General features: G+C 51.6%; 2 protein-coding genes across 3 annotated transcripts in view; one reads left to right on the top strand and one right to left on the bottom strand.

Moving 5' to 3' along the window:
• The first annotated feature begins 185 nt into the window (after positions 1-185).
• LOC1279221 (uncharacterized) lies at positions 186-3,319 on the top strand. The gene is made up of 3 exons (XM_061655326.1): positions 186-1,248; positions 1,327-1,436; positions 1,659-3,319. Exons 1-3 carry the CDS (start codon positions 967-969, stop codon positions 2,740-2,742), a joined length of 1,476 nt encoding a protein of 491 aa, XP_061511310.1. The 5' UTR covers positions 186-966; the 3' UTR covers positions 2,743-3,319.
• Positions 3,320-4,862: 1,543 nt separating this feature from the next.
• The window catches only part of LOC5668072 (protein WBSCR14 homolog), a 51,404-nt gene continuing 45,762 nt past the window's right edge, over positions 4,863-10,504 (bottom strand). For both annotated transcript variants that reach the window (XM_061655322.1, XM_061655323.1), the window contains 6 exons: positions 8,648-10,450; positions 8,004-8,548; positions 7,031-7,158; positions 6,803-6,926; positions 6,609-6,738; positions 4,863-6,514 (listed from right to left, as the gene is read on the bottom strand). In XM_061655322.1, the coding sequence (XP_061511306.1) occupies positions 6,327-6,514; positions 6,609-6,738; positions 6,803-6,926; positions 7,031-7,158; positions 8,004-8,548; positions 8,648-10,450 (2,918 nt within the window). In that variant the 3' untranslated portion in view covers positions 4,863-6,326. The remainder of the gene's footprint in view (positions 6,515-6,608; positions 6,739-6,802; positions 6,927-7,030; positions 7,159-8,003; positions 8,549-8,647; positions 10,451-10,504) is intronic.

Raw genomic sequence — 10,504 nt, 5'->3', positions numbered from 1 at the left:
AGAAGCACGATCTGTCAACACGTGGGTACGGGGCTGAGTTTACGCTGCCGGGTTGAAAGCGCGCTCCGACAGCGGCAACTGCTCGAACGTGCTCGAAGATGCGTACTGCTCGAAACCCGCCATGACAGTGCGCTCTGTTTATGGTAAACAATGCGCGTGCAACGTCCTGCATTCCGTGTATTGTAGCTCTTTTTCGGTTAAAATGATGCGATTTTAGTGCAATAAATAATTTAAATAATAAATAAAAGCTATTGTAGTGAATGTGTAATCCATAAATATTTACGCTCTTGCCAATTTCCCGTACGGCGAGTCGGCCAACTGTGCTGCGCACTGCACCGCGTGGTGCGTCTGTGTTGGTGTTACCGTTTGTCATCGTTCCCAAAACATCACAGCCCGTCTGACAGCGATAAGCAATTGACAAGAGGGAAAAAGCCAATGGCGGATTTTTTAGCTGCCTTTGGCGGGACAACAACAGTGCGTGACAGGCCTTCCGTTGTTCGCGCGGTATAACTCGTTCCGTTCAAAACTGTTTCGTGCGATTCGCGGGCCGCGTTGGGCGATCGCTTGCATCTTCCCCCGGACTCTTGCGCACGGGCACGGCAACACAGGCCCCGTGCATCCTTCCCTCCTCCCCCCGGGCCGACCGTGTCTCCCGTTCCCGTGGCCAGTTCCTTTAAGATAAACCAATCGTCCCCTGGGGTGGGCTGTGCGAAGAGATTAGAAGCGACAAAGAAGAAGTTGCGATCTGGCGCGTAAGATAAATAATCGAAGCCATCCGCTCGACTGCCCGTGACCATATTTAGAACATCATTAGCTTAAAGCCGGAGGGAGGATGCATATTTGGTGTGGTATGGTGCGAACTTGAAGCTCGGAGGCGAACAAATAATGTTGGTGCAGCAAGGTGATTCAAACGCGATAATACCACCACCGGGCATTAGGTTAGCGAGGTAACGCACGGCGCGATAGATGACGGACGAACCGGCGGGACACTCCGGTACGGTGAGCATGAGCGAACCGAAGAAAGCGACCAAACGGTCCAGAATGAGCGACAACAAGCAGCAGCGGGCCGAGACGCTAGCGCTTCGGGGCCTTTCGTCGCCTACTCCGAGTATGTTGCTGGAGGAGGATGACGATGGCGAGTTTGAGCCGACCTCGAAACGACGGTTCGACAAATCGCTCACCATGCTGACGCGGAGCGTGGTGAAGATGCTGCGGGAAACACCGGACGGCGTGCTGTATCTGCGTGATGTATGTGTCCACTCCTCCTCCATGGGCGGTCGCAGCTACGTCAGCATTCTAATGCATTCTTTTTGATCGCGTTTGCAGGTGTCATCGACTTTATCCAACCGACAGAAGCGACGCATCTACGACGTTACGAACGTGCTGGAAGGCATTGGGCTGGTGAAGAAGCAGGTCAAAAACCACATCAAATGGGTGTAAGTAATTGGGCGCCAAGGGTTTCGCCAAGGGTGGTGACCAATTGGCATTTGTTATTGTTTTTTTCCCCGCCACCTGTCAAGTTTCACACCTGTCAAATAAAGGGCGCGCGCGCGCTCGCCTTTTTTGTGTTGCGTACCGGCACAACGCGCGTGTATGTAATTGATGCTTTGAATTATTAATAATTTCCCTCCACCTCCCATCCCGATTGGTCATTCCAGTGGCGAAGAGCTGACGACGGAATCATGCCTCGGTACGGCGCGCCAAATCGGCGTACACATGCGAAAGCGCCGCCAGTTGGAGCTGCGGGAAGCGTGGTTCGATGCGCAGCTGGAGGCAATGCGTAAAAGCACGCAAATGCTGCACGCGGATGAGGCGCTGCGCTCCTTCCTGTACGTGACGAGCGACGATCTGACGACCGTGTTCGGCGACAAGCGGCAGCTGCTCGTGCTGAGCGAGAACGAATTTGCGCCGAGAAGCAATAACCAGTCATCATCGGTGATGATGATGATGATGAAGGCGGCAGCGTCCGTGGCTGCTGCTGATGGTGGTTCCGCTACCACTAGCCGAGGCCAGTCCTCCTCCTCCTCGCTGCTCTCCACCACACCCAACTGGCAAATCACTCCCGATCCCATACCGTACGGGGGCAGCGTCCGGCAGCTGTGGGTGCGATCGAAACCGAACGGACCACCACTGACGCTGATGGTGCTGAAGGAGCCGGCCGGATCGTGTTACACGCGCCCAAGCCGACGTTCGGCAGTGCTACGGCCCGGGGCCGAACAGCGATACGTAAAGCTGCCGGAACCGATCGAGGAGGAAAAGCGGGAGGAGGAGCAATCGATAGCAGCAGCGGGAGGATCGAAAAGTGCAATAGAACATCGGGAGCGTTCGTCGGACCATAGCCACGGTGCGCTCTCGTCGGAATCGGCCTCCGAAGGGGGGCAGCAGCAGCAGCAGAAGGAACCGGAAGAATCAGATGAAGACGAGTGCATGATCGCGCAGCAACGGGAACGGCTCGCTCGGATACTGCTGGACGAGCGGGACGATGACCGCCGCAGCCAGTACCGGCCAAACGGGTGGCGGAACCGGAAGCGGGAAACGCGCGGACTGGTGAAACCGTTCCTGGTGGTAAACCCACGGTTCTACGGCAACTACCCGTTCGCGCTCGGGCGGGACGAGGGTGTGTTTGATCTGTTCGGGTACGGGACGGCCGACAGCAAGCACAACCAAAGAGTGGAGGAAGAAGAACCGTCGACGACGATGGTGACGAGCGCGGTTCAGGACGACGTGTCCGGTGAGGGGTAGAGTAGAAGGGACAGATATTAGATTTGGACGGAATTGGGACTATGCAGTGCACGTTGACGTGACGAGAAGCGAAAGCGTAATTATTAATAATTTGTGGTAATTTTAGAATAATTTTCTTTAACAAACAAGATAACCCAATCATCCAGACTGCCAAGCCTAAGTGTAGACTTTGTTTGCGTGATGTGTGTGTGTGTTTTTTTTTTAATTTGTCATTTGATAACGCACGCGTTTCCCAGTCCTTCCATGAGCATGTGGGATGCAAAAATAGTCTGTGTTTTAGGATTTAATTCTCTTCGAGAGCCAGGAATATTCAGTAGAATTGTGTAACTTTTCCACTTTCGATCGTACAAGTCAAGGATCAAGGCTCAAATTGTTCACGTCACCTTTATCGTGCCGGGCGCTAAATTAAATTAAATTTTCATCCATCGATTTTCACGCATCAGAGCGCCACAGACACACTTAGTAGTAATGAATTAGCAAGAGGATTATGCTAACTATAATTTCTAGACAAATGAGATAATGAACTAAAGTGCGAGAGTCTTTCGGTAAAATAATAAATGTATAGTTCTCCTCCTTATCCTGCAGCGCGGTGGTTTGCATTATTTTCCCTTCATTTCTTTATCTTATCACAAACAATCGATCGAATGGGAAGCGCAGGGTCGCAGGGTCGGTCCACAAATGACACATAAGGCACAAGAGTTTAAAAATGCATATACCACTCGCAATTAGCAGCTTCACCGGTGCAGTCAATTCGATTGCTCACTAGCAATGGGCATTTTTCGCGAACTCCACGTACTGCTCACGATCTACAAATGCTGCTCGCTAGTGCCGTACGTTCCTCCCCGTCCAGCCAGGGGAAGCGTGAAAAGCGTGTATCGTTGCTTTCGGCTGCGGATAGTGCTGGCACTGGGCGTAATACTCTTCATCACGTGGCTCCGGGCACAGATCCTTACCGAGTACTCGCTGTTCTTGAACAGTTTATCGTACGTGATGTGGCTGCTCGCCTCGACGGTGGACACAATCGCGCTTAGCCTGCTGCTCATTGCAAACGGCATCAATGTGACCCATTACGGCACACTGATAAAGTTGCTGGATCGTATCGAAGGTGCTATCGACCGGTGGCCGAGTACGGCGACGACCGTAAATCGATCGCCAGCCTATCCACCGTACCGCTGGATGGCCATGGTGGGCGCTTGTCTCTGTACCGTCTACTATTGGTACGGATTCTTTAGCAACTTCGAGCCGGACATTAGCCTGGTGCTGCAGATTCGCTGGGAGCTACTGCTGGTGGATGTGTATGTGGTGCACGTGTTTCTGCTCCTTCTCGCGATGGGACGGTGCGCGAAACGGTTGCAATCGATGTACGGCGAAACAGTGCAGCGTGCCGATGTTACGAATTTGTGTGCCGTTCTTCGCCTTCGAGACGATCTGCTGCACTGTGTCACGCTGGTGAACCGCATCTATGGCACGCTGTTCCTGGGCATCAGTGCGTCCATGCTCATTTCGATGACCTGTATAGTGTATTTCGATTTCGTCTACACTGGGTTACAGTTTTACCACGATCAACCGTACCTGGTGGAACATTCGGTGATGTTGCTGTGGAAGTGTGTCCTTACGGGTGGCTTATTAGCCGTGGCGGGATCGGTAGCGGAACAGGTAAATAATCCCAAAAAAATGGTGCATTTGTCACACATAAAAAGAAATGATCCGCTTTTATCGCACACCGTGTAGATACAAGCAATAACGCTAATTTCGTGGCACTGCACGTTCGATTCCGTGCACAATCGACCGCTGGCAGCGATGGTAGATAAGCTGCACTACAAGTGTCTATTTCAGGACGTCCGCTTCACCGTGTACGGACTGTTTACGATCGACAGCAGCTTAAGCTACATGGTGAGTGCTAAAAAGCTTCGACAGTACAGAAACAATTGCTTCGCACTTTATCTCTCCGCAGGTGGTAAGCTCGATCGTAACGTACCTGGTGATCGTGACGCAGTTCCGCCAGTTGGAAGTCGACAAGGCAGCCAAACGGATGGGTCGCTCTTAGCACTATTTCGGTGGGGCAAAATGGTTTCGGACTGTTGGTTCAAAGCGCAATAAATGGCTTGAAATACACCGGCTGCGGCTTGCTTTGAGGGCGTGTGGTTGGTGGTGTTGCGCACAACACGACGCCAGCTTTGTTACAATAAAAGCGAACAAAACCGTCTCCCCCCACCGCCCTCCCGATTATTCGCTTTTTAATGCGTTTGATCAATACCCTGCCAATGGCGACAAAGCTGTTTCTGTTGCTCCCTGTCTTCCTTTTCAGTTGTACTTTACTCGAGCTGCTCTTATGCATTAGCTATTCCCTACCATGCCATACATTGTGCTTTTCCTCCTATTATGGGTGCTGTTCTGCATGCAGAATGGGCCGATTCAGCTACACACACAACCTTGCACTGGCCTCTGCATAAAAACATTCACATCTCTTCCGTCACTGTCACAAGGCTATTCGCTACATTACGTACTTTTCTCGATAGGAAGAGACATATTTTTCATCTTTCTCTTTTTTCTCTCTCAAATAAATCTCTAAACTTCTAACTAACGCCGTTGCTAAAGCTATTAAAAAAATAGATTAACAAATATACCTTAACGCATGTCATACTTACAACAAAAAACGTACACTTTGTTTGCTTCCATTCCTCTCGTATCGTTCGTGGTGTTAAACCGACGCCTACACTCACACTCTCACACACACATAAGTCAAACACACTTAACGTAAATTGGGTAGCAAAAGAGAAAACTTAATCTGCTTAGAGACAAATTAACGACGACGGGCTTAAAGTAAACGTAGAAAAAGAAGCTAACAGCATTGGTGCAACTGCGGCACACACACCAATACGAAGAGACTTACTTCATACAACAAACAAAAAAAAAGACAACTAGCCAATAACGATGAAGCAAAATAGTGTAACTGAACCTAAACGGAAACATGGTCCGAAAATGGGTTCTGTGAAAAAAGGCTTTCCCCCATCCCCATCCCCAGCAAAGCTGTAGTGTGTGCAACCTTGTCCCTCACACTGAGATTATGGTAACGTCATTTTGCTTAGCAATTCAAAAAAAAAATCCTGATCTTAATCACTCGATTCATTTCACCGGGGAAAGAGGGGATGATCACTGTCTTGCCTTGTCTTAAAAAAGGAAAGAAAACTGAGCCGGGTAGAAAAAGGCACTATTGGTTGTTTGTTTGTATGAGGTGAATTGATATTCACAAGCGTTTTCTTCCCTATTTGAGCGTCAAAAAAGGCTGGAAGATGGAAATCTGTATCCGAACATTTGCGCTATTTCAATTGGGTTCTGTTGTGTGCTGCCCTTTTAAACTCTTACTATAATTGTAAACCAAAGTTAAACCCCTACTAGCCTTTTCTTCTTTCGTTTCCTTCCGATCTTTTGTCCAATGTTTAACAAAACCGTTTGTCGTAAGCAAATAGATAGCTGATTAGTAAATAGTTGAAAGAACAGAGAAAAGTCTTAAGAAAAAGAACGAATTAAAAACCTCGTCATAAACACAACGAACGGCTCATCGCCGCCACCGCTAACGATTATTACGACCTATGAGGGCTAGTTTCGGTGCTGCTTCCTCCGCGGCTGCCCCCCTTGCCGGAGCCTCTTGGGGCGAGACAGTTACTGCTCGAGTTGGAGATCGCCTTAAGTACCTCCTCCTGCAGCGAGCTGGGAGGATCCGACAGCACGTCGGTGGTCGTAGACAGTTGGCGCAGTTGATTGGAAACGGCTGAATAACGAGTGGACGAAAGGGCAAGCATAGTTACATTGTTGCAAAAGCTTCTTATTTAAGTGGGATGGGCAAACACACAACGCTTTCTTACCAGGCCTTAGCTCTACCAGCGAACAGTGCTGATCGACCCACAGCTGGCTGGTGCGATACATCTCATCCATACTGGCGACGGAAACCGTCTGGTTGTAGGAATTCAGCAGCGGCTCAAAGATCAGCCCAAACTATAAAGATAAAGGAATTTATAATGTATACAAGTCCAACCATACGGCGATCTGCTTTACTTACGATCCAGAATTTCCAGTTATCCAGCGTTCGCTGCCGGACGTAGTGGTGGTACAGCTCCTTCACCCGGCCGGTTCGCTGGCGGGAAACGGGTGCCCCACTGGCCGGCAGTGCAGTATGAAGATTGCTGTGATACAAACAGAGATACACACCAAGCACCAAAAAGTGGATCGATTAAGGATTTGTTTCTGCGTTTGTTGGTTTGAATTTGCATAAAGCGTTATTACTTACTTCAATGAATTATTCAACTGTTCAATCTCCCGGCGCAACGAATCCATCTGCTCGGTGGCGGACGATCGCTCCGAGCGCAGCTGCTTAATGTAGTCGGCCCCCTTCTGTAACATGGCCGCCTTGCTTAGCTGTTAAGGGAGTGGGGGGGGGGGGGGTATGGGAGGGGAGGAGACAGATAAAAAACGACTATTAGATACACATAGCTCTGGACTAGTGACGGGAAAACTGAAATTTTCGTCGGATTCGATTCCGGATAGCTCCAAAGTCTTCTGGAATCGATTCAAGATAGTAGGTCCGGAATCATTTTCCAGAATCGATTCCGGAATTGTCTCCGGAATTGCATCCGGAATCATAATCGGTTCCGGAATCGGAATTGGCTTCGGATTCGGTTCCGGATTCGGAATCGGCTCTGGAATTAGAATCGGTTCCGGAATCAGAATCGGTTCCGAAATCGGAATCGGTTCCTGAATTGGAATCGGTGCAAGATTCGGAATTGGCTCCGAAATCAGATTCAGTATCGAAATGGGAGCCGGTTTCGGCATCTCCATAAGAATCAACGTTTGGAACGACGTTACATATTGGTCGCCGCCAAGAATTCAAATTTGTTTTTGAACGATCCATTCTCATGGAGATTCCCGGACTGATTTCGTTTCTGAAACTTGTTATTTCAATTCAAGAACTGATTCTCATTCCGGAGCTAATTACAATGCTGGAGACAAGTCTGATTGCATTTCCAGAGCAAATTGCGATTCCCAGGTCAATTCCGATTCCGTAGCCGATTTTGATTTCGGAGCCGATTCCAATTCTGGATCGGCTCCGTAATTGGCTACGGAATCAGCTCCGGAATCTACATGGATTCGAGCATCCTAATTGGCCCCGGATATGATTCCGAACACGGAATCGAAATGGAGTACGTCCGATTCCGAGCTCCCACCACTACTCTGGACTGAAGGCTCGTTCGATAAGGTCTTACCTTTGCATTCGGATTCTGTTGCAGCTGCGGTATCAGCGAGTGGAGCGTATCGAACCCATTCTTTATGTTGTACCGGCGCTTCTGTTCCGCGTGAATGTGCCCCGTCCGACGCTGGCTGTCGCTACGGGGGAACTTGCTACCTGCCCCGCCACTGGTGCTGCCGCCCGGCCCAGTCGGCGACAGTGGACCGTCGGTATCGTGTGCAGATTCGGGCGATAGGCTCTGCTGCGACAGCGACATACCACTGGAGGAGGCAAAATTCAGCACGGAGCTCGCTTGGGCTCTCATCGTGCCGCCGCTAGAGGTGCTGGGTGTTGCACTGGACAGCTGATGGTGAAGTTGCTGCTGTTGATGCTGCTGCTGTTGCAGTTGGTGCAACTGAAGCTGGGAGGAAGAGGGTGAAATAGTGCTTCCCATAGACATCGTCTGGTACAGACTGTTCTGCTGTTGCTGTTGCGGCTGCGACTGAGACTGCTGCTGCGTTAAGGTACTTATGGCACTTGATGATGTACTGTGTGATTGTTTACTCAGTAAGGTACTTGCGTCTAGAGGGGGAGGGGAGTAAAATAGAAGATCACCTTAGCGTTGCGCTCTTTGCACTACGTGCACTGTTTGCAATACATTGCTAGTTAATGACTACTTACTATTAGTGGTTAGAAGTTGAGCTAGCAGCGCACTGTTGGTAACGTTCAGCATCGGCTCGCTGGAGGTGGCGTGCAGCGTCGGCGTCATGTGCTGCGACGAACCAGCCATGCCGCCAGCCGCACTGCCGGATCCCACCATCCCCATGCCGGGGATGCTGTTAAGGACACCCGTCGTTTGCTGCTTCATGATCATCGAGTTACTGCGTGTGCGCAGCTTCGCGTTCGCCTTCTGCGACGACTGCTGCTGCTGATGGTAGCGAGGCATCGCGAAATTATCCCCCTCTTTCGGTGGCAACGGGAAGGTTGCATTAATGGGTAGACTGTTCGAGCGGAACATCTCTTTGGTGGGATGGGGCGGGTGCCGTTTCGCTTGCGTTTGTTGCTGCTGCTGCTGCACGATGCTGGACGACGTAGAAACGATCGATTGCTGCTGCTGCTGCTGCTGTTGCTGGAGCTGCAGATCCTGCAGCTGCTGTTGCGATTGCTCCAGCGCGTTCGACAGTCCAACCGGTGCACCACCGCCCGAGCTTCCGATGCCCGACGACGCTCCGGACGAGCCCGAGGTCGGCTGTAGGACCGTGCCGTGGGGCGGAGACGAGTGACGCATTGCCCGCACACCACTCGCGTACGAACCACCGGCACCGACCGTTTGGGAAGGAATCTTGTACGGCTGGGGCTGATGCCCGTGGTACGACTTGTAGCTACTGCCCGACTGCGACGCATGCAGGCTGCCGGGAGGTGAGTGTTGCGATGCGGCCAACATTTGGTTGTAGTTTGACGGCCCAGTCGGCATGGAGGTGGAGCGGGGCTGCGCTGGGACCTGCTTGGTTTGCGGCAATGCCGGCACCGGTAGCGATTGGCTGTGCGTCAGCAGTTTGGAGTTGAGGTTTTGCATCAGCAGGACCGATCCGGCAGCCACGTTCGACTGACCGGAGGTCGGTGCGGTACCCATCTGGGTGGGTGCTCGTACGTTACTACTGCCACCACCACCAGCACCACCGACCATGTTCGTCCCTGCCGGGCTGTTGGAGAGATTGACCGGATTGGGGGCAGCGTTGGAATGGTTGTAGTGTAGCTGCATACTGCTGGGCGTTAAGGATGGCGGAATACCACCCGAGCCCATCTGCAGCATGCCGGAAGGCGCCGTGGCGGCGGAGGAAATGACATTCTGGAAGCCACTGGAAGCGTTGCTTCCATAGGGACCGCCACTAGCCGTAGCACCGAGCACCGCATTGCTGCCAGCCGTTTGGCCCATGTGCGGTTGCGAGACCATATTGTACGCCATCGTCTGGTGGGGCGTCGGTGGGTATTTTGGGTCGTAGTTGTGTTTGGGGTACGCACGGGTAAACTTGGACTTAATGCTACGGGCCAGCTCGTCGGCACTGCTTCCGCCACCCAATTGATGCTGCTGTTGCTGCTGTTGCTGCTGCTGCTGCTGGGCCGATATCACCTGTGCTATGCTGAGCGAAGTAGCTAGCGACGCTGCCGAACCCTGACTGTTGCTATTCTGCCCGGCACCTCCGATCATCTGATCGGTGATGTACGAGTCAATCGAGTTGGTAAACTGTTGCGCAATGGAGGATTGCACTGCAGCAGAAGAGATCGAAGCGGACGATCCACCGCCCGGGGGTTGCAACGATTGGGCGTACAGTTTGGCCGAGTACTGTAGGGCGGCCGGTGGTTGCTGCTGTATGCAGCCGGTCGCTTGATGCGCTTGGCTCGTCTGCTGATGGTTGCCGGAGACGCCCAGTGTCTCCGGCGCTTCCTGTATGCTATTACCAGCGTTGGTTAGTTGGTTGGACCCTAGCGGAAGGGGATAAAAGCGGAAATTAATTACGGTACATTAGTGCGATTGCT

This window comes from Anopheles gambiae, chromosome 3, assembly GCF_943734735.2.
Source record: "Anopheles gambiae chromosome 3, idAnoGambNW_F1_1, whole genome shotgun sequence".
Classification (NCBI taxonomy): domain Eukaryota; kingdom Metazoa; phylum Arthropoda; class Insecta; order Diptera; family Culicidae; genus Anopheles; species Anopheles gambiae.
This window is presented reverse-complemented; position numbering and strand designations above follow the sequence as displayed.

What these genes read in the sequence shown, in the direction of transcription:
- LOC1279221 (XM_061655326.1), top strand. Translation starts at nt 967, where the DNA reads ATGACGGACGAACCGGCGGGACACTCCGGTACGGTGAGCATGAGCGAA. An exon ending in GCGTGCTGTATCTGCGTGAT is followed by an intron (nt 1,249 to 1,326) that starts GTATGTGTCCAC and finishes TCGCGTTTGCAG; the next exon opens with GTGTCATCGACTTTATCCAA. An exon ending in AAAAACCACATCAAATGGGT is followed by an intron (nt 1,437 to 1,658) that starts GTAAGTAATTGG and finishes TGGTCATTCCAG; the next exon opens with TGGCGAAGAGCTGACGACGG.